The sequence below is a fragment of the Physeter macrocephalus genome, chromosome 9 (genome assembly GCF_002837175.3).
Source record: "Physeter macrocephalus isolate SW-GA chromosome 9, ASM283717v5, whole genome shotgun sequence".
Taxonomy (NCBI): Eukaryota; Metazoa; Chordata; class Mammalia; order Artiodactyla; family Physeteridae; genus Physeter; species Physeter macrocephalus.
In genome coordinates, this window is record NC_041222.1 from 41557496 (window position 1) to 41581699 (window position 24204).

Genomic DNA, 24204 nt, shown 5'->3' on the forward strand with positions numbered 1-24204 from the left:
CTATTGATTCCTTCTAGTGTATTTTTCATTTCAGTTATTGTACTGTTCATCTCTGTTTTTTTGTTCTTTAATTCTTCTAGGTCTTTTTAAACATTTCTTGCATCTTCTCAATCTTGTCTCCATTCTTTTTCCGAGGTCCTGGATCATCTTCAGTATCATTATTCTGAATTCTTTTTCTGGAAGGTTGCCTATGTCCACTTCATTTAGTTGTTTTCCTGGGGTTTTACCTTGTTCCTTCATCTTGTGCATAGTCCTCTGCCTTTTCATTTTGTCTATTTTTCTGTGAATGTGGTTTTTGTTCCACAGGCTGCAGAATTATAGTTCTTCTTGCTTCTGCTGTCTTCCCTCTGGGGGATGAGGCTATCTAAGAGGCTTGTGCAAGCTTCCTGATGGGAGGGACTGGTGGTGGGTAGAGCTGGGTGTTGCTGTGTTGGGCAGAGCTCAGTAAAACTTTAATCCGCTTGTCTGCTGATGGGTGAGGCTGGGTTCCCTTCCTGTTGGTTGTTTGGCCTGAGGCAACCCAGCACTGGAGCCTACCCGGCTCTTTGGTGGGGCTAATGGCAGACTCTGGGAGGGCTCACACCAAGGAGTACTTCCCAGAACTTCTGCTGCCAGTGTTCTTGTCCCCATGGTGAGCCACAGCTGCCTCCCACCTCTGCAGGAGGCCCTCCAACACTAGCAGGTAGGTGTGGATCAGTCTCCTATGGTTTCACTGCTCCTTCCCTTGGGTCCTGATGCGAACACTACTTTGTGTGTGCCCTCCAAGAGTGGAGTCTCTTTTTCTCCCTGTCCTGCCGAAGTCCTGCAATCAAATCCCGCTAGCCTTTAAAGTCTGATTCTCTAGGAATTCCTCCTCCCGTTGCCGGTCCCCCAGGTTGGGAAGCCTGACGTGGGGCTTAGAACCTTCACTCCAGGGGGTGAACTTCTGTGGTATAAGTGTTCTACAGTCTGTGAGTCACCCACCCAGCAGTTATGGGATTTGATTTTATTGTGATTGTGCCCCTCTTACCGTCTCATTGATGCTTCTCCTTTGTCTTTGGATGTGGGGTATCTTTTTTGGTGAGTTCCAGTGTCTTCCTGACGATGATTGTTCAGCAGTTGGTTGTGATTCTGGTGCTCTCGCAAGAGGGAGTCTCTCATCCGCCAGGATGGAATTTCTTCTGGACTCTGCTGTGTACCTTCCACTCTCTCCTCTTCAGAAATAGAACAGCCAGTAGTTCTCCCTCGAAGGAAATGGTGAGCTAAGTCGTGACTATGCAACAAAGTCTTTTTTACTCCATTGGAATCTCTGTTTAAAATTTCATTTTGAGGTTTTACATTTCCTTACTGGCCTCAACAATAGAGGATAGATTGAAAAGATAAGGCAAAACATTTAAAGTGATCCACATTTAGCAAAGCAATGCCCTTCCTCTCCTCTGCCTTCCCAAGACTAAGACTACCCAAATTCTTTTTTTCCTTTTTTTAAAATTGAGATACAATTGTCAATAAACATTATATTAGTTTTAGGTGTACAACATAATGATTTGATATTTGTATATATTTAAAAATGATCACTCCAGCAAGTCTAGTTAACATCCATCACCACACACAGTTACAAATTGTGTATGTGTGTTTTGTGATGAGGACTTTTAAGACCTATTCTCTTAACAGCTTTCAAACATGCACTACAGCGTTGCTAACTATAGTCACCATACTGTACATTACATACCCATGACTTTATTTTATAGCTGGAAGTTGATACCTTTTGACCACTTTACCCATTTCACCCACCCCCCACACCTCACCTCTGGCAAACATCAATCTATCTATATATCTATGAATTTGGTCTTTTGTTTTGTTTTTAGATTCCACATATAAGTGAGCACATATGGCATTCATCTCTCTTCCTCTAACTTATTTCACTTCGCAAAATGCAATCAAGGTCCACCCATGTTGTTGCAAATGGCAAGATTTCATTCTTTTTTATGCCTGAACAGCATTCCAGTGCCATATCTATATATCTATATACTATATAGATAAATATTCACACATACATATATACATACAGAAAACTGTCATTACTTGACCTGCTTGGCAAGTTTCATTCCCACACCTTGTCTTTATTTAACCTGACTGAGGTAAACCTTATTCTGTATGAACAGCCTTATCTCACGGGCATTTGCCAAGAACAATCAAACAATTGTTTAACATTGCAATTGCCTAAGGTGCTATTAACAATGGAAACTAACAAAAGGCTGACAAAAAAATTTCCAAGAAAAAAATTAGGGAACAGTATGTCTGTGGGGGGCTTTGCAAAACTCCAAAATATTCTTTTCAATCTAGAAAACGATGCACATGTACAGAGATATACACATACCCAGGAGAGAACTGAGAAGGTCCTAAGCTGGCTGACTTTGAGTCTCTGAAAAAGAAAAAAGTGAAGGCTAGCAGAGATGTAAATTGTCTACTTGAGCATTGAAACCATGCCCCAATACAAACACAGAGCACCTTTGCAAGGGCTGGGAGATGTACTGGTTCAAGTCATTTAAGAAAAATCTCTCTTCAGTCGTTAGTTGATGGTTAAGCTGAGCATATTTTTCAGTGGCCACACACAATAAAGAATACAGACTCTAGATAATTATTTCAGGAAAGTCACTAAACAAACAAGTAGCAGGAACAACAGCAATAACAACAACAACAACAAAATGTTGGGAGGAGGGGCAGCTGTCACATTGTAGTATTAAAAATAACCAGTTTTCAACAAAAATTATGAGACACACAAAGGAACAGGAAACTGTGGCTCATACACAAGATTAAAAGCTGTCATTAGAAACTGTCTCTAAGGAAGCCTATAATTGAACTTACTAGACAAAGACTTTAAGTCAGCTATTATACATATGTGCAAAGAATTTAAAAAAACTCTGTCTGAAGAATTAAAAGAAAGTATGAGAGTGATGTCTCACCAAATAGAGAGTATCATTAAAAAGAGAATTTATAAAAAACCAACTAGGAATTACGGATTTGAAAAGCACAATAACTGAAATGAAACATTCACAAGAGAGGCTCAACAACAGATTGGAACTAGCAGATGAAAGAAGCAGTAAACATGAAGACAGGTATACTGAGATTATCCAATCTGAGGAACAAAGGAAAAGGAATGAAGAAAAATGAACAGAGCTTCAGAGGTTGGTGGGACAGCATCAAGTGTATTACCATATGCACAATGGGAGTCTCAGAAGGAAGGAAAGAGAGGAAGGGGCAAAAAGAACATTTAAAAAATATAATGGCCAAAAATATTCCAAACCTGATGAAAAATATTAATCTACACACCCAAGGTCAAACAACTCTAAGTGGATAAACTCAAGGAGACATACATCTAGAAAAATCACAGTTAACTGCTGAAAGACAAAGACAAAGAAAACTTTGAAAGTAAGAGAAAAGTGACTCAAGTAACTCATCATGTACAAGGGATCCTCCATAAGATTAACATCTGACTCCTCCTCAGAAAACATAAGAGACCAGAAAGCAGTGAGATGACATAATTCAAAAGTGCTGAAAGAAAACCAAGAAATCTATATCAAGAAAAACTATCCTTTAAAAGCAAAGGAGAATTTAAGACATTCCCAGACAAACAAATACTGAATTCATCACTAGCTACTAAAGGGAATCCTTCAAGCTGAAATGAAAGGACACCAGACAATAACTCAATCCACATGAAGAAAGAAAGAGCACTGATAAAGGTAACTATATAGGTATATATAAAAGACAGAATAAATGTATTTTTGTTTCTCTTTTTAAAATATCTGATTTAAAAGACAACTGCATAAAGCAATAACTTAAAAATCATGTCTATGGGCTTATAATGTAAAAGATATCATGTACATGACAATCATAGTACAAAGGAAGGAGGAGGTTTTGTATACCATGAAAAAATTAAGTCAATATTAAATATAAACTAGATTGTCTTAAGATGTTAATGTTAATCTTTAGGGTAATACTAAGAAAATAACTTTTAAAATATATAGTAAAACAAACAATAAGGAGATTAAAATGTTATCTTAGAAAATATCTATTAAACACAAAAGAAGGCAGTAATAGAGGAATAAAGGAACAACAAAAACTGTAATACATACAATACAGAAAACAAATAGAAAAAAGGCAGACATAAATTCTACCTTATTAGTAATCACATTAAATGTAGATGTACTAAACACTCTAATCAAAAAGTAGAGACAGGTAAAATGGATTTCAAAAGATTCAATTATATGCTACCTCCAAGAGACACACATTAGATTCAAAGACACAAATAAGTTGAAAGTGAAAGGTTGGAAAAAGATATGTCACTCACACAGTACCCAAAATAGAAATGGAGTGGCTATAGTAATATTTGACAAAACAGACATTAAACAATGAGATACCACCTCATATCCATTAAGATGGGTATAATCAAAACCAGAAACCAACAAGTATGATAAGGATATGGAGAAATATGTGTGAAGGAGAAACCTTCACACTCTGCTTGTGGAAATGTAAAATTGTGCAGTCACTTTGCAAAATAGTCTGTCAATTCCTCAATGTTTAAATATAAAGTTACCATATGATCCAACACAACCAAAATAAATGAAAACTTATATTCACACAAAGTCCTGTATGCAAATACCGTAGCATCATTATTCATAATAGCCAAAAAGTAGAAATAAACAAAATGTTCATCAACTAAATAATGGATAAACAAAATGTGGTATTTCCATGCATTGGAACATAATCACAATAAAACCAAATGAAGTGCTGATTCATACTACTAGTAAGAGCCTTGAAAACATTATGCTAAGTGAAAGAAGCCAATCAAAAGACTACATGTTGTATAATTGCATTTATATTAAAGATCCAGAATAGGCAAATACATAGGGATGGAAAGTAGATTAGTAATTATCTAGGGATGGGGGTGGCAAGAGTTGGGGAGGGAATGGGAGTGAGTGCTAATGTATACAAGTTTCCTTTCTGAGGTGATAATAATGTTCTGGAATTAGATAGTGGTGATGGTTGCACAACTTTGTGAATATGCTAAGCCACAGAATTGTATACTTTAAAAGAGTGAATTGTATAGTGTGTGTATTCTATCTTAATAAAGCTAATATTTAAAAAAATGGAAATTTTGTAACTGAAAAATAGAATTACTAAAATTAAGTAATCAATCATTGAATTTAACAGCATGCTGGACATAGCAAAAAAGACTTGCAAACTAAAAAAAAATAGGTCAATAGAAAATATCCAAACTGAAAAACGGAGAACAAAAAGAAAATCTTTGTAAAAGAGCATAAAGGATATATAATACATGGTGAAATCTTTTAATGTACATGTAACTGGAATCTCAGGCAGAGAGGAGATAGAGTGGGGTAGAAGAAATATTTGACAAGATAAAGGTCAAGAATTGTTGAAAACTCAACCTAAAGATTAAGAAGTTTAATGAACCCCAAACAGAATAACTACAAAGAAGACTACACACATGCAAATCATTTTAAAATGCTGGAAACAAAACATGAGGAGAAAATATTAAGAGCATCCAGAGAATAAAAGTACACTTTCAAAGGAACAAGTATATGACTGAAAACTGACTCAATAGAAATGATGGAAGCCAGAAGACAACTGAATGACATCTTTAAAGGTCTGATTAAAAAAATGATTGTCAACTTAGAATTCTATTCTCAGCAAAAAACATCCTTCAAATGTAAAGGAAAAATAAAGACATTCTCAGACAAACAAAAACTGAGAGAATTCATCAGCAGCGGACTTACACACACACACACACACACACACACACACACAAAACCCCAAACCAAAACCAAAACAAAACAAAACACTAGATGCAGAAGAAAATACTTCTGGCAGAAGAGAAATATTTCCTAAAAAAAAAAAAAATTCAAGAGAGAAACATGGAAATGCGGGAAGGAATGAATACTAATGGAATGGAGAAATATGTGAATAAATATAGAAGAAACCAAACCAGTCATATCTTCTGGGGTTTAAAAAATACAATTTCTATATGCCTAATAACAGGTTCAAAATATATACAAGCAAGAATTGATAGAACTGAAAGGAGAAATAAATTCACAATCATAATAGGAAACTAATACACCTCTCAACTGAACAGATAAAATCAGTAAAAATATAGAAAATAGGGACAGGATTACAAGCTTGATTCAGTCAACATATACAGACCACTTCATACAACAACAACAAAATATACATGATTTTCTAACACACATAGAACATTTACCTAAATTGACTCTTTTTTGGGCATTTCAACAAATGGCAAAGGATTGAAATCATTAAGGGTATGTTCTCTGAGCATAGTCGGATTATCTAGAAACAAATTAAAAACAGTAACTAGAAAATTCCCAAATATTTAGAAATTAAGCAATACACTTATAAATAACCTATGCATAAAAGAAAAAAGGAAATGAGAAAATATTTTGAACTGAATGAGAGGGAAAACACAACTTATTAAAACAGGTGGGTTACAGCTAACACTGCATTTAGAGGGAAATTTGCAGCACTTTTCTATGTACATGTTATACTTCAGTAAGTATTTTACTTTAAAAAAATGAATAGCAATGTACTTTTCTAGTAGTATCTAGGAGATCCCTGGATGGGTATTTAGGGGTCCTGGATTACAATCCAATTTCTAAACTAATACTGAGTAGTTGTCAAAGTAAGGCTAAAGGAAAAGCATCTCAGTGTAGGAAGAGAGTGCAGAACTGGGTGTCATGATCATCTGGTTCCAGTCCTAGACCCCCCTTTAATTAGCTATGTCACTTTGTTGAATCAAATAACCTCAGTTAGACAGTAAAACCTGGGAGCATCTGAGCTAAACCTGGTTGCAGATACTTATCTAGGTATCACAATAATTTCTTAAAACTTGATTTTGAGTACCTTTAGATGATGCACATACATCAGCAAACCACAGTCCCCACCACACTGTGTTACATAACAGCCCTCATGCTAAAGACATGGTTTCCTAACACATGACTGCATCTGAATTTGCAACCTCCAGGCCATGTGTTTTCTAAGGTCCTTTCTGGTTTTAATGTTCTTTGTTTCCATGACTTGCACTCAAAAATATGTCCACAATCTGGACATACTTCTACTAAATATTATTCATTGTTTATCTGAAATTCACATTTAACTGGGTGTCACATAATACTTTTACTTGCTAAATTTAGCACTTCTACCATCAATGCAAGTGACTTTACAAGATTCCACAATAATAACCCATTCAGGAGGGACCATTTTGAAGGTTGATATAATCTATGGTAGATTGTTTGCAAAAATAGCCATAATTATTCCTTCCCTATATCCAGTAGCTCCTCCCATCAAGAGATAGAGTCCATTTCCTCACTCTTTGAATCTGACCTAGCAGAACAAGTTATCCCAGTTGAGGCCCCCCTAAACTAGCCAGCTCCCCACTAACCTGGCAGATGGCTTCAGATGCATGAAGGAGCCCAACCAAGAACTGAACTGCCCAGCTCAGCCCAGATCAAACTGCCACCTTGCAGAATAGTGAGTGAAATAAGTGGTTATTATCTTAAGCCACTAAGTTTTGGGGTGTTTGCTATACACTAAAAGCTACCTGATATAGAACCAATTCTATCCTAATAAAGGAGTTAGATGTGATAATCCTTTTTCTTATAATGTTTTTGACACCTGGCCTCTGATTTATGAAGCTGATACTCTTTCATATTGTACAGCATTCAGCAAAAGTCATTCATTCATGGTACTGGCCTGTTTATTTTCAAGCTGATCTGAATATAAATGCCCAAGACCTCACCTTACGTATCACCTGAGCTGAAGGCGGAATCAAGAGAACTGTGTTTGAGTCCTGGCTCTCATCCCCAATTTGCCTCTGTCTACCCTCATCTTTATAAGGGAGCCACTGGAGAAGGGTTTCAAGCCTTTTCTGAGATGGAACTGCTTCTCATTTTCCCAGACCTTTGTGATCACTTAGACAGATGTTGAGGATAGTGTTAGATGTAAAGCCCCTAAGCAGGATGGCTAAGAAAGTGGTGCCTACTATGATGTCTATTGGGAAAACTATCAAGTAAAGCTTCATCATTTTGCTTTGGGACCACTAAAATGGTCCATTTAAAGCCTTTCAATGAATGCCTTTTCTACAAAGAATGAATATGCAAATTCCTTAACATGTAGACGAGGCTCTTGGTGATCTGGTTCTCATCTGACTGTCCACTGTCATCTCCCACCACTTTCCTAGACGTGCCCATATGAGATGCTTCTGTTCACTACTACAGATTTTCTGTCTCACTGGTCTCTTATTCTAGTCACCATTACTACAACTAATTCTACACAGTCTTTAAACAGTTTCACTCAGATGCACCTGATAGATGCCTTGTCTTGGGCCCATGCCAACTGCCTGTTACTTCCTGTATTTGATGCTGAGTTTTGTGCAGTCATTTTGAGCTTGGCCCTCGGCAGAATCACTCAGCACCCATGCAAATGTAACCTAGAAATAAAGGAAGAGAGAGTAGCCAATGCTGAATGGACACTTATCTTTGGCCAGTGCAGGAAGGGAACCTGTGGACAAATGCTTCTCCCTTTCTTCCCCTGGGTGATGGCTCTGAGACATACTTCAACATGGTTTCTCAGCTGTTCCCACCAGATCAAGCAGCCAGATGGTCACAGCAGTGGCCAAGTCAGGGACGCATCCTCGTATCAGCTCTCCCTCTTTCCCTGCTTTGATGCCTTTGCCCCACACTTGTACTCCTTGGGATCACATCTCCAAATGTACTACCTGCATACAAGCCTATATCTCAGACTTCACTATCTTGGGAATTCCCGCTGACAGTATCCTACATGGCAGCCAGGTAGAATCACTTGCAGTTCCCTGAAGCTGCCATACTGCTTAATGGCTCCATGCTTTGCACCTGTCATTCCCCCATCCTGAAATGCTTCCCTACTCCCTGATGTTCTTCTTGATGAATTCCCACTCATTCTTTAAGACGCTCCCAAGGAGAGCTAACTGTTCCTCTCTGCGTGGTTCCATCATCTCTAGAACTTAACTGTTATTATCTTACTTATTGTAATTCTGCGGCAATTATGTGGTGCCTAATGCATAGTGGGTCCTCAGAAAATATGGAATAAATCAAGATCGTAGAGATCCTACACTAAATAACATTTATGGTTGCCCCCAGTTCTAAGATGTTTCATCTTACATTATGCACATGTAGCTTATGACACTGGTAGTTTTAACAAATAAACAATTGTTTTAAAAGGGTCTTTAATTGCTTATGCTTTAATTTTTGAATGGGTGATCCTAGTCATACTGTAATCTGAGAGCCAGTATATCAGCCCACATTAGGCCATTAGAGGCCAGGAAAAGGGGAAGCCACCCTTTGAAGGTTTAGGATACACAGTGGGTGTGTGGGCTGCAGTCCTGGAGTTAAACTGACAATATTTGTTCACTGACACTAGAAACAGGTCAGAAAAAATTTAGATACTTTCTGCTGGATACATTTCAGTGGATGTCTAAAACTACCATCAGTTTGAATATATCCTTTCCAAGAGCAGACGCCCCTCTTTGGTGTGAAGGGTAATAGGGGTGAGATTACGCTGCTATGTGAAGAATTGTGCTTTTCACGTATAAGCTGTCACAACTGTTCCAGGTCATGTGTGGTCTCTTACTATCATGTAGGCTGGGAAACTCTGGTGGTGAGGCAGTGTGGAAAGAATATGGACATTAGAGCCCAACATTCCTGAGATTCAGTCCCTAATCTACCACTTATTGCTGTGTGGCCCTGGAAAGGCACTTCTCCAACCTTCAGTTTTCTCATATGAAAAATGGGCACTTTCACATACTTTACAAGTTGTGGTAAGGATGTGTTATCAACTGAATGTTTATTTATTGAAATTTATATGTTGAGATCCTAATCCCCAATATGATGGTAATTGGAGGTAGGATCTTGGGAGGTGATTAGGTCACGAGGGCCAAGCTCTCATAGATGGGATTAGTGCCCTTATAAGAGTCCTCAGAGAGCTCCCTTGCCTCTTCTGCCATGTGAGGACACAGCAAGAAGACTGCTGTCTATGAACCAGGAGGTGGGCCCTCACCAGACTCTGAATCTGCCAGCACCTTGATCTTGAACTTCTCAGCCTTCAGAACTGTGAGAAGTAAATGTTTGTTATTTAAGCCTCTCAGTCTATGGTATTTTTGTTATAGCAACTCAAACTGACTAAGACAGGATATAAAGGTCCCAGCACAGTGCCTGCATGTGGTAAACGCTCCATAAATGATCACTAGATATTATTATTTCCCCAGCAGAATAACTGTTAAAGTAACTTAAAGAACAAAACCAAGACATAAAACTCCAGTGCTATATCTGTAGGTACCCTGGGCAACACATAGCAAAATTTGCTACCCCTCTGCATTGTTGTACATAGGAATAAAAAGATACAATCTGTAAAAAATTTTATATGGTTAGAAAATTGAAAGGTGTCTTGAGAACCTTTAGGAAGTTTGCATTGAAACAGGTGAAATGAAGGATGCAGAAGAAGGCAAATCCTAGAAGCAATTTACTGGGGAAAAAAATAATACAAAAACAGAATTCTCTGTGTTGTACACTGTGTCAATTATTTTCTTGGAATAAGTAATGAACATACTAAGAAGTTTTTGCATTACAATTTTTGTTATGAAGTTTCACCCCAGCCAGCTGAAACAGTCTTCAAAGTTTTCAAAGAGACAAAGCAAACACAATCATAGCATTTTCTTTAAACAAAGCCACACCAAGTTAACTAACATGTGCCCTTAAACCAGGAACAACGTAAATAAAGGAGCAAAATGATGAGTAATGGAATTTCTCCTGCATGTGCTTTTGTAAGACTTTCATAGATTTTGTGTATGGGGAGGAGGTGGAATGTCATCTACAAGTTAAACAAGTTTAAACTCAACCATCCTTTGAAGTAAGCAAACAGATAAGTAGCTATAATTATTCTCATTTTCTAGATGACATCACTGAGACTTAGAGATTTTAAGTAACTTTCTCAAGGTCTCATACCTAGTGAGTGGGGAGCCTTGATACCATAGTTCATGGGTCTGTTATAACCAGGCCTGGTGACCCCTCCTTGCCCTTTTCAGAGACTCCCTCTCTCCACTGCTCACTATTTTTGTTTTGTCCTCTCTTCCGTGTCTAAGACGTGGCATGGCCTGTTACCCAGAGGATTCCCCTGTGGTAGTCCACCACAGCATGGCCCTCTTCTCAGATCTGTTGTTGCTAGCCTTCTTGGTGTTCCTGAGAAATGGAAGAAAAGCTATCAACTCCCTCCCCCAGAAAAACATACATACAGACAACATCGTGATTACAATGGACTCGAACTAAAGCTGATTCATTCTTGATCTTTCTCTACTCCTCTTGTAATTTAGTTTCTCCTCATTATCACATTTTCTAGGGGTCTTGCTAACTAAATGGTTAGTTATTCTTATATACATCAGTGAAGGCTTGTAGGTTCATTTATTCACTCCATGGACATTTTTGAGCCTCTGTAGTGTATAAGGTACAATAGTAAGCCCTGTGGGGATTCAAACAGGAATCTGATAGTACTCTGCCCTCAATACACTGCCAATCAGAGCTAATGAGACTCATTTCTTGTTTGTTGGTTTGAGTTATCTCTTTTCACTAGATTCAGTGTTGAAAGGCCATGAGGCTGCAGCTGCTGTAGCTTCTTGCTACCATGAGAGGAGAGCCTGTCAGAGATTGGAGCCAACTCAGAAAAACCAGAGCAGAGAGATGGAGAGAGAGACTGATCCCAGTGACATAGTTTTATCCCCTACATCAAGCTATGCCTGAAGTCAGCCCTGAAATGGCCTTTCTTTCTGTTACAAAGGGTAACAAACTGTTCCCAACCAAAATAGTCCTAACATATACAAGTCTTTTTTTGTCATCTTTTTTAACTTCCTTGTCTTTCCAGATATAGTCTCACACACTCTTAGAGCTCTCTTAGAATCTTCTACTCAGTGCTGGAACCTGGTCGAACCAAGGCTGAATCTCTTCAACAGCATCCCTAACTGATGCGACACTGTCCCAGACTCTGAAGCAACAGGAAGGAAAGAGAGGTCAGTGGTAGGACCAAGCTGCACATCTTCTTCTTAGTCAGGCAAAGGTGCATTTAGGATCCTAGGCCAAATGGATACTCACTGGGAAGGTGGCTGGAACCAAAGGCTCTCGAAAGGACCCAAGTCAAAACTGCCAGGAGGAATGTAAGCAGAAAATCTGTGTGAGTTGTACCTCTGTAAGTGCAAGTGCTAGGGGAAGAGGGGGTAGCCATAGGAGATCAGCCAGAGAGTACAGTGCCAAAAATGGTAAGATGCAAAAGAGGCAGTATTTCGATACCTTCTCCAAAGAGCCAGTATTTAGATATCTGTCCTAACAGAATGTATTCAATATCCAAGAAAGAATTTGAAATAGCACCAAACACTTTAAAAGTTATTTTCTTTTAATTCCTCCTGCACTCACCCTGGCTAAATGATCATGAAGATAAGGGGCAGAGGAGGAAGTTAAACACAGTTAAAGCACAGAGAGTCTTCCCTTTTATCATCTCCACACTATGAATCAGGCCCATGCTGAGGGAGAAAGATGATTTGATTGAATGAGAAACTGAAGTTTTAATTTGAATTGGACTTTTTAACATACCTGAATGTGTGGCGGCTCCTATACCTCAACCAGACTGAGAAGCTATGGGATCTGCCAAGGGGTGGGGAAGGGAGAATTCTCTAGGGTATGTTTGAAGAGAGTGTTGGAAAGAAAAAACAAAGCTGTTCCTGATTGCACCCTACCAAATTAAGCCAATTCAACAAATAGGTTATGCTATAGGTTGCTCTGTGGTGTTATTCCCTAGACTTATCTTGAGGTAGACCATAAGAAACAGCACGATGCAACTCTCTGTAAGGACCCTTCAGGAAATATCTCCATAATCTTAGTATCAGGGATAGTTCTTTTTTTCTGGACCAAATGATGTGCTGTTATCCAACTGGTATACCAAGTAAAATGGAGAGGGTCAGTGAGAAAGGTCTATTCTTTAGGGAGTACTCTTATCACTGACATTGTTTACAATTGCTGACACATGGTGATAATAAGAAGTAGATCAACTTTTAGCCTAGTTTATTGTAGTTTATACATTTTCTACAGAAAATGCACCTCCTTATTGCCTCCACCCATTGGTGGACTGCTTCATCTGTTTCTATCCTAAGAACACTGTAAATCTTGTTTTACAGATGAGTTTTCCATCTTTTTCAGTTTCTAGAAAGTGAGGACTCAAACTGATATATCTCCTCCCCTGTCTGCCAGCATATTTCTATACTAGGTCTCAGTCCTGGGCTTAAGTTTAGATCATCATATACTTTTTTTTCATTGTTGTCCATCTCTCTTTTATTTTTAAACCTACCTCTAATTAAATTATCTTTGTGTGCATATCTTTGTAAGCCCTTTAAATCCGTTTTGTAGCAAGATATATAAGCAATGTAATAAACAGAAAGAATGATTTTAAATGCACATACTGAATTACCTACCCCACATGTATAGCATCCCACGTGCAGTTCATTCTAGACACATCATTTTTCCCATTTCAAAATGCAGTAAAGGACCCCTAGAATGCTATTTCTGGTTTCCTTAGGAAACAGCACCATGTGGCATAACTCACCTACCCCAGTAGTGTGATCTCCCTTTGGTCCTGTGTAGGAGGTAGGAGTTTCTCCCCTCCTCCTGTGCCAGCTGCTCCGGTTCCTTCTCTCCTGAGTAAATGCACATTCATCTTGTTCGAAAGTACACTCTCCAGGTGGAGTTGGAAGCTTCTCTGCAAGGAAACAGCAGGTGTTGCGATTGCTGAGGCTCTTTCAATGAATATGTATTCCAAGGCTCACTGGAAGCACGTGCTGCACGTATGGGTGTCGTCCGGCCACATGCCCCACATGAAGAGGCAGCCCTCTCACCAGAAGCCCACCTAAGCCACGCTGGTGCCTCCGGCTAGAGGCTGGACTCCACCCTAGGTTCTGCCAGAGAGGCAGAGAACAATCAGAAATCTAGATCCAAAAGTATGGGGCTTCCCTAGTGGCGCAGTGGTTGAGAGTCCGCCTGCCGATGCAGGGGACATGGGTTCGTGTCCCGGTCCGGGAGGATCCCACATGCCGCGGAGCGGCTGGGCCCGTGAGCCACGGCCGCTGAGCCTGCGCGTCCGGAGCCTGTGCCCCGCCACGGGAGAGGCCACGACAGTGAGAGGCCCGCGTACCACAAAAAAAAAAAAAAAAAAAAAAGTATGGGAATACTTTGAGAAAGAAACTTTCTCTGACTTGTGAATTTATTTGTGTGAATGAGCTTATAAAGCTCTGAAAATTGGATGTATGTTGCCTTTATGGAAACATAAAAATAATAAAACGGCATGCAGGAGCTTCCTTCAGAAATCCAGAAGGAGTGAAGGGAGTCCTCAGAGCAACTCTATAGCTGATTTGGAGGAGGGGGAGAATGTGAAAGAATTAAATGTGATTTTGGAGACATAGCTTAATATGTGTGGAGCAGGTTACTGAATTTTTCTGTGCCTCAGCATTCTTATTTATAATGTGGGAATATTAATGGTATCCACCTCAGGGGGTTGTGAGGATTAAATAAGATGATGTATGTAAAATATTTAGAACATGAAGTTCTCAATAAATATTAGCTAAATATATATTAGAACTTGGTGTTTTGCTACCTGGAGGCTTATTTTCCATTTCCAAAAACAAATGTTTATGTCTTTGGGTGCTATCTTCAATAACCGTAATAGTGATTATTATTAGAGTGGTGTCACCTCCCAACTTCCTGGGGACTTCTTTGGTTGTACCTCCCTACATCTAGATTCTCTAATAAACAGCCTATCTTTTCCATCTCTTGCATGATAATTATCTTACTTCATTTTATTTTATATACACTACAAGCTAATGAAGCCTCATTCCCCTTTCTACGTCTTGAGTGTAGAGATTTTTATCTTGTTTTATGTTGTTCTTGCAGTGCCACACAAATTGACTACAAACAAATTATCTTTTAATTAAATAAACATGGAGATTATTCTCTGGTGCCAAATTGATGCCACAATTTGCCTGTTTGTTAAAGAAATGGATACCCTGAGACTTAGGATGCAGTGGTAATTAGTAGATAGAAACCAATGATTTGGATTGAGGTATGCACCATTTTCTCATTAGATATAATGTCCAACCCACAGCCACAATATTTGTCACTATCATCAATGCTTGCTCCATTGTTCCACTGTCATTTAATTCACTTGGAAAATATTTATTTATTATCATTTAGAAATGATATGTTTAGCCTAGTCTATGTATAATAACAATTTCATCAATATTTCTTGAAAATCTCCATGCGTCTGAGGCAACAACAATAATAATAACCAAAGGAACTATAATAGAAGGTATTTGTTTTTAAAGCACTGTTTTGTGCTAGGTCCTACACTAGGGAATTTATGTGTATTATCCCCACTTTTCAGGTAGGTATTACCACCTCTCTTATAGATGAAGATACAGGGGTCAAGTCATATGTACAAAGTCACACACTGCAGTCAAGGCATCATTTCTAAATGAGAGAGGCACTTCTGGCAAGAAAAGCAAAGGACAGACTAGCACAGATTAAATGTACGTGGCACGTTCTTAGAGAAACAGAACATGCCATGAATCGGCCAGGGAGACAAAAGAAAGCTGAAATGACCGGCGTCTTACCTGGAGACCAGCAGCTTCCCAATTCCATTGTAATGTCATCCAGGGCTACAAGTCCACAGTCCCAAAAACTTTTGCACAGGCTCATGAAAACCACCTGCAATTCAGAAAAGTAAAACTGTGAGTTCTGTTAACTGAAAATTGGAAACTCTTACGACCTGGGATGTACTTGACACAACAGATGTGCAGAGGCAAACTACAGGCACCTCTTCATTGTCTGTGAACCACAGATCACAGTGGCATGAGTAATGGTTAACCATTTATATATGACCCTGGGACTACTTCTCTTATTTTTTTCAGCAGAATCAAGCTCACAATGATATGTTGTGTACACTAATGCTGAACTTAGTCTGCATTCTTTAAAACACTGGGAGAGGAAAGCAAGAAGTTAACTAGGTGGCAGAGGAAAACCAGTCAACTTTTAAATATTTTCCCCAGATAATCCACAAAGTGTATACAGGGTGGATGGCAGTCCAAGCTCTTTTACAAACATTTCCAGTGTAAACACACTTGATTTTTTGGAAGTGACTTTCTGGCAATGTGCTTCATTCATAGAGTGAACAAAGTCCCAGTGATTTGCTATCTGGAGACCCAAGTTCCATATCCAAAGTAAAGATCTATGTCCCTGAGAGTTATCACTAATAAAAGCCCTAAATGCCGTTATTTTATCAGGTCAAACATTTTTACTGTTGTATGTGAAGGAAAAGTAAATCTCTACTATAAATTATTAAATTCAGTGTGCCAAAGAGAGAGAGAAAAGTCTTGGATTTCTTTCCATTAAGCCAATTTAAAAGTCTCCTTTTCATGTATAGGATGAGCAAATAGCACTTTTCAAAACATTTATACTAGATTTTCACTGTACTTTGCAGTTTACAAAGCTGCTTCACAGGTATAACCTAATGTTTAATGAGCACAAGGTCATTCAGTCCATGGTCAATCCCTCAAATCCAAATCTTAATTCAAAAAAGACAAAGATATTACAGAAAGTAGAACCCAAATTATGAATAATGAGAACATTTGATTTTTTTAAGGTTCTAATATTCAGTATGCTATGTCTTCAATTTATCTGTGTTATCAATAGGATCTATCTGCTCTTTGATGATCAGAGCCACCAGAATATAGAATTTATTTAAAAAGAAATTGAAAAATCTCATGACAGTTTATCACTATGCAAAATATAAAATGTCTTAGGCCAATATCTTCAGAATAACTCCTAATCATAAGATGTGTGACAGTTTACTTGGACTGTATTCATATTACTTTAAATTAAAAAGGATAGTTTGGAGATGTAATAATATATAACTATATGTATTTACAAGGAACAAAATAAAAGGGGCGTTTTGGGTTTTTTAATTTAACTTCCATTAATTGTCTTATCTTTATAAATTCTAGAGATGATCTGACTATGTAAAATATTTTACTTGTAGGATTTATGTGTGGGAACTTGTTCCCCATTTGCAAAGCAGAGGTCTATGGCATCAGCCCTGAGTACAGTTACATTTTATCAGCAATTCTTCCTGTTCTATGGGAAGGAATAGTAATCTGTCTCCTAATTTACTGAATTAATTGTGCTGCAGCGAGAAAAGACTTGGCTTTCATTTATTTTCGTTTCTTTATAGTCTGTTTTTGACATGAATAGTGAAAAAGTACTTTTTCAAAATGATTCTGTGGTAGTGAAATGATTCACCATGTAAATTATTACCTAAATAAGACTCAAACATTTGGCAGGTAAACATATCTTAAAGAGGAGAGATGTAAACATGCTTTCACATGTTTACTACAGCATTATTTTATACTGACCATAAAACCAAGCAAGCAAGGAAGCAAACAAATGAAAGAACCCAACATTTCAAAAACAGAGGAAATACACAAATCATGGTGCTACAATCTAAGAAATAGGCAATCATTGACTCTGATAGCTTGTGAATATTATTTAGTAGTAGAGAAATATATTCCTCTCATAATGTTAAGTGAAAAAAAGCTGGTTATAATAGATAAAATTAAAATAAAGCAAAATAAAATAAGATAAATTATATCGAACTCATCTAAAAATACCTAGAAAAAAACCTTGAAAATTTACCAAACGTATAACAATTTTGTTAGGTTCGTGAAATTACGGGTATTGAATAGAATTTCCTTTCATTTTCTAAACATTCTTTAATTTTGCTATATTTATAATTGAGAGAAAAGAAGAAGGAATCAAGATATCTATAATGAAGATGTGGAATAATGAGTTACTGTTTTTCAGATTGGCACTGTTTATTATAGTAGCCACGAGGACATGTGGCTATTTAAATGAAAATTAAATAAAATTTAAAATTCATTTCCTTAGGTGCACTAATCACATTTCAAGTGCGTAATAGCCACATAGCGCCAGTGATCAAGTGAGCTGGTTATGGCAGATATGTAACATTTCTTCATTGCAGAAAGTTCCACTGGATAGAGCTTCCTGGCTCCTTTTGGACATTCCAAACAAATCTGTGAACTGCCACAGTGGGTTAAGTGAAATGCTAAAGATGTTCTGGACAACAGCAGGCCACTAGGTTATTCCTATCTTAGAACTCTTTCTACACTTAGAATACTGGCCAGACCACATGTTGTTCTGATAAAACAGCCACAAAGTCAGTCAGCTATGTACTAGATTCAAACTATGGCCTCAAACCTCAGATCTGTTTGGCAGTTGTCTATCAGCATTCCAACACACAAAAGAAACGTGACGAGATCAGCTTGTTTGGTCTAACACATTGGATTTCCACCCTGCTATAGATAATGCTGATAATTTCATCTCCTATTCTTGTGCCACCATCTTGCATTTTGAGGGCCTCTTGAGGTGGAGAGGTTATTTTAGGGTAGTTGGTGACTGGGTAAGCCGAGGATTGGGCCTGGCTGACACAGGCGAAGAGAAAGCCAAACATTTCCGTCTGTTCTTAAGAACTCTGTCCCTGGGTCCCATTAAGAATGTGACAAGAAGGAAATTGCCCATAGTCTAAATTCTTAAGGGGATTAACCTCATGTTTATTTATAGAGCTTTTTTTAAAAACAGTGTTTATTTCATTTTCGGCAGTATTTCAAAGTAAACAGAATATCTCTAAAGACTGGGAAAAAAATCTTAGGCAACTTGAATGTATACTATTATCTATTTAAGAGGGGAGAAGAGGGACAAAGTAAATTGCTGTCCCTTAGACAGGTGTTCTTGATTTTATGCAAATCTCTTAAAAGTTAGGGGCAAATTAGATTTGTGTAAATGAATTTGTTTCAGTGCACTAAAGGTTCCAGTCCTTAGGGACTAATGATACTTTCAAATTTTTTGGATAGAGAATATTAATTGTTGAGAAAACTTAGCTAGACTAACTTTGGAAATACAAATAGGCATTGAATGGAGAGAGCTATAAATACATATTTGTAAACAAATAATTTTAAATATAGTCAAGTAAAGATCAAAAACATGATTTAACTTACTTCTTATCATATTAAAATTAGACATTGCACATGCTCATTTATCTACAGCAGGGTGTTCTGATCTCAGCCCTATTGACATTTGGGGCCAGATAATTCTTTGTTGTAGGGGACTGCCCTGTGCATTGCAGGATGTTAAGCATTCCTGGTCTCTACCCACTAGATACCAATATCACCCCCAAGTTATAACAATCAAAAATGTCTCCAGACACTGCCAAATGTCCCTTTGGGGAGGGAGGCCAGGGAAAAATCTTTTCTGGCTGAGAACCACCAGTCAAGGGTGGTAGAAAACTGCTATCTGGATTATCAAACTCCACTTGCTAAATTTCTATCATGTGTAGTCCCTATGTGAGGAAGTTTCAGATCTGTTACCTCCTTTTTGGATTCTCTGTCAATTTCAACCTGTTAATTCTTCCCAGTCAGAGCAGGACAGTTGTTTACATTTTAAAAGCAGACTAGATTGAATTACTTTTCTTTTCCTCTGCACATCACCAGGTGGTAGTTCTAAGGAGCAATGAAATATCCTCAAGCCCTGGAAAGAAAAGGCAAAGGAGCAAAAAAGCAAGGGAGATGGACTGACACTCCAGCTGAATAATCATCCTGGAGATGATCAGGGCTTCACCCTTCCAATTTCCTGCTTCAGAAAACTGCAAATTGTCAAAGGGCAATAGACTATCTTCTTTGTTTTCACTTGCCTCCCTTTCAAAAAAGAATGATCTACTCTCTCAAAATAACATAATGACAAGGAGCAAATCCTAAGGGTAACTGAGAAAACTTTCCTCATAGTATACAAATTTTAATTCTCTCCTAAAGTTTTTCCCTCCCAGGGGGTGGGGACAGTGGGGTGGAGAGAGAGTCTGTACAGAAATGCAGCCACAAGGCTGGGTTACTCAGAGGGGCTAGACTGCCCCTAAACCTGTAAAAGTCCAGAAAAGTTCCTGATTAAAGCACGCAGGAAAGAAAAAGCAGAGAAACAGATATATCAGGAACTTATTTTCCCAAACCAAATCAGGCCGGATTTTTAAAATAATTAGGGTTACTAATTATAACTTTATGAAGTGTCATAGTTTAAGTGGTACCCAACACAATGAATAGGACTTTGCTGAGGGAGGGAAGAAATGAAAGCTTTTGCAGGGAACCACAAACCTTTGTTGTGTAGTTAAAAAAACATCGTTGGTATTAAAGAGCTCAACAGTGGCTGAACTGACTGGTTTTTCCACTGACTTTTTTTTTTTTTTGCGTTACACGGGCCTCTCACTGTTGTGGCCTCTCCCGTTGCGGAGCACAGGCTCCGGATGCACAGGCTCCCCGGCCATGGCTCACGGGCCCAGCCGCTCCGCGGCACGTGGGATCTTCCCGGACCGGGGCACGAACCCGTGTCCCCTGCATCGGCAGGTGGACTCTCGGATGCACAGGCTCCCCGGCCATGGCTCACGGGCCCAGCCGCTCCGCGGCATGTGGGATCTTCCCAGACTGGGGCACGAACCCGTGTCCCCTGCATCGGCAGGCGGACTCTCAACCACTGCGCCACCATGGAGGCCCTTCACTGACTTTTAAAGTAGTTTCATGACCTTCCAGAGAGACATCGCTGGCCAGGTTTTTGGGTTAATCCACCACCTACTTTACCAATTGAAGAGCCCCAGTTGGGCCTATAATTAGTATGTGAATGATAGTTTCCAGAAATGGCCTCCTATCTTCACATAGAAACATTGCAATCCTATGCCAACAATTCTATAAATTACCCATGTTCGAAAACAAACCTAGTTAGGTTCTTGTTATTAGCAGTGGACCTTCACAATTTACCAGAGGGTTTGATTCTGGGTTAAATTTAACTTCTATTCTGACAAGGTTTGAAATCTTTTGGAATCATTTGCACAGATAAATTTGGATATGGCGACTGCAGAGTTGGTGGAATAATTACTCACAAAATTACTATAATCCAGTCAGTGGAATTCCAGAGCCCTTCATTAAGATGATTTTGACACAATTGCAGGATATACTATACTATGTAATGCAACTGCATTCATTTAACTGTTTGACAATAAGTTGTAAGAGAATTAAAAAAAAAACATAAAGCAAAACAAAAATTCTGACATTAGACACTTGACTAAAAGGGTGGAATTTTCACAAATCCCTAAAGACAGGCTGAGTGGAGCTTTATCTAGAAAAATGAGTATAAGACTTTAGTATTTTTAGAATCCCAGCCATGTTTGGGGAAATAGTTGCTAAACCGTAACAGCATGCCTCCTGCAGATACTATATTTGGTCTTCAGATCCCACAAAAGGCAGAATGACCATGTGTTTTTAAATAAGTCTTTAGCTGACCAACACTTTTTTCTTAAAAGATCCATCTGTTTTGTTTCTTCTTTTTTAAAAGACCCATCGGATTTAATTCAGCTCTTGGCTTTCACAAGCAACAAAGACTGAACAGCTTCCAGCTTCACCCAGCATGAGTCCTTCCGCCTGTAAGAGCCTCCCATTTTAGGGTAGAGGGCGCCCTGTGAAAGATTTGCAGATCAGCAGCCAAAGTTTTTCATTGCTATTTGTGTGGTAAATACCCAGATCTCTCAACTCACTGATTTCAGAAATCTGCATTTTTCAAATCATTTGGTCACTAAAAAGGAAAAGGAGTTTCCAGAAGAGACCTCAGAATCAGATATTTTTTAGAATGAGGAAAAAAGGCCCAGAGACCCTATGATATGAGCTCAAGGTCATATAACAGCTAGCTGTAGACCCGGCCATGAACCATGACACTCTGAATATCTGATAGAGCATATTTCATTATACCAATCTGCTCATCTTCTCCTTTTTGCTTTAGGTATTTTAGAATATGATTCTGAAAGGCTTGAAACTCCCCAATTAATAGCAGAGGACAAGTATGTCTTTGACCTGTATTTATATTATAACTAGCTTCCTGTCATTTTGCCTTATGTATGTTTATAAAGAGTTCTCCATCACCTGGCACCAGAACCTGAATCTTACATAGATCGTGACTGGATTTCAGGGCTGGTGAGTGTTGAAACCTCTCCTCGCAGGCAGTAACCCCGCCTCTCCACAGCAGGTGTTCCCTCACTTCACTGACGTCCTTCTCTCTCTTAGCCGATGACCTTATGTCTGCTCCATACGGAAAATTTAGCCCATAGGAAAGAATCCCCTCAACTCCCCACATCCACACCTTCAATCTTATCTTCATTTGCACCCATTTTCACTTCCTTTCCTTTGTTTTGGGAGTGAGGTCTGTCTGACTCCAAAATTCATGCTCTTTTTTTGGTGGGACATAGATCCTGCACAATCCTGTACAATTAGTATTGAGGGTCTAAATGGAAAATAAACATGAAAAGCCTCTGAAAAAAATGAACATTAGAACTAAAGGTGAGATGGTATCATTTTTAGTGTTTTAGGATCTAATTTCACACCCTAATAAAGAGAACATTATTATATAAAATACTCCTATAAGCCTTTCATCGTCACTAAAGGAAACAGGTGTGAATGACTTCCTGGACATACAACGTAGTTTATCTCCGGCCCACCTCCCTTAGGGAGGACCCCTGGTCAAACACTTCCCTGAGCAATGTAATGTAATCATCAGTTTAATTGTCATGCCCAAGGATGAACATCATAATACGGACCTATTGTGACATGTGGATGGAGATATAAAACGTCAGTCCTACCAGAAGACTTGGAGAACACAATCAATTGCAAAAAAGGCGGAATCTATGTCTTTGCCTTGACTCTCAAGGGCTCACCCCTGCTCTGGATGAATTTCTCTGAGTCAGGAGAAGACAGTGACTTTAGCTAATATCCAAACAGGAATAATGACTTCACTCTGCTCATGTATGAGACATAGAGACAGCGTGGGTCTTATTTTCATTAACTCCCAGGGCAAAGCGGAGATCCTGACTTGAGGCAGAGCTGTGGCTAAAAACTTGTATAATGCTAAGCCCTTTTCAGCTGTGTTACAACTTATTTAACCAACCCCTACTGATAGATAATTGGGCAGTTTCCAATTTTGCAATATTTCAAATATTGCTGTGATGAATATTGGTAGATAAACCTTTGTGCATAACCATGATTATTTCCTTATGATAAATTCCTAGAATTAGAATTGGTATGTCAAAGGATATGCATGTTTGGGGTCTTTCTTTTTGATACAGGTAATTGAATTGTCATCTAGTAATATTATATCAATTTACCTTCACACTAGAGCTTATGAGAATCCTATTTCCTTGTATACTCACCTCTCCAGGGCAATGTTTTATATATAATATACTTAAATATGTAATTATATATATATAAATATTTAATAAATGAAATTTAAGTATACATATAACTCCTATATTATATATACATCTATATATTTTTGGCCTAAAGTGAAAGAATTTTTAATTGATAAACTGAACAATACAAGCAGTATGAATGCAGCTATTAATACAAATATCATACTCCAGAGTACTGTTTTAAAAAATCTTTATCCATTTGATAGATAAATGTGCTATTTTATTACTTTTTAAATTTCTTTGATTATAAATGAAGTTGGACATGTTTGTACATTTATTTTCCAGTAATATTTCTTTTTTTCTGATTTGCCTGTATATATTCATTGCCCACCTTCCTACTTCTTAGTTCATGTTTTGCTTATTGATATATTAAATTTAAAGCTTAAATGTATTAGGAGTTTGTCATATACGTTGCAAACTGTTTTTTCTGGCTTGACATTTGCCTTTCAGATATGTTTATTAGGCAATCCTTATTTGGAGAAAGAAACTAAGGGAGAACTAAATGTCTTGGTTCAGAGACTGAGATGAAATAGGCAGGCCACAAATAGTGATGCGTCTTTGAGCATTGCCTACATTCACATGTAAGCCAATGTTGAACAGAAAATAGGAGCTCATGACCCTTCAGGGTGTGGTGGGAGACGCATAGGGAGGTAGCTTGTTGACTACCTGGAGAGAGACTTCTACTAGATATAGGTACTGCAAAGACAGAGCACAGAATACCCAGAGAAAGCC

The 24204-nt window shown here is 38.3% G+C and overlaps 1 protein-coding gene across 4 annotated transcripts in view; it reads right to left on the reverse strand.

Annotated features, from left to right (window-relative positions):
* The window catches only part of MAMDC2 (MAM domain containing 2), a 162550-nt gene that overhangs the window by 19292 nt on the left and 119054 nt on the right, over window positions 1-24204 (reverse strand). For 2 of the 4 annotated variants that reach the window (XM_024126846.3, XM_024126847.3), the window contains exons 10-11: window positions 15743-15836; window positions 13684-13836 (exon numbers count right to left, since the gene is read on the reverse strand). In XM_024126846.3, the coding sequence (XP_023982614.1) occupies window positions 13684-13836; window positions 15743-15836 (247 nt within the window). Of the gene's footprint in view, window positions 1-10534; window positions 11280-13683; window positions 13837-15742; window positions 15837-24204 lie in introns of those variants that run through there. The other 2 variants (XM_028493889.2, XM_024126848.3) reach the window with 2 other exon arrangements.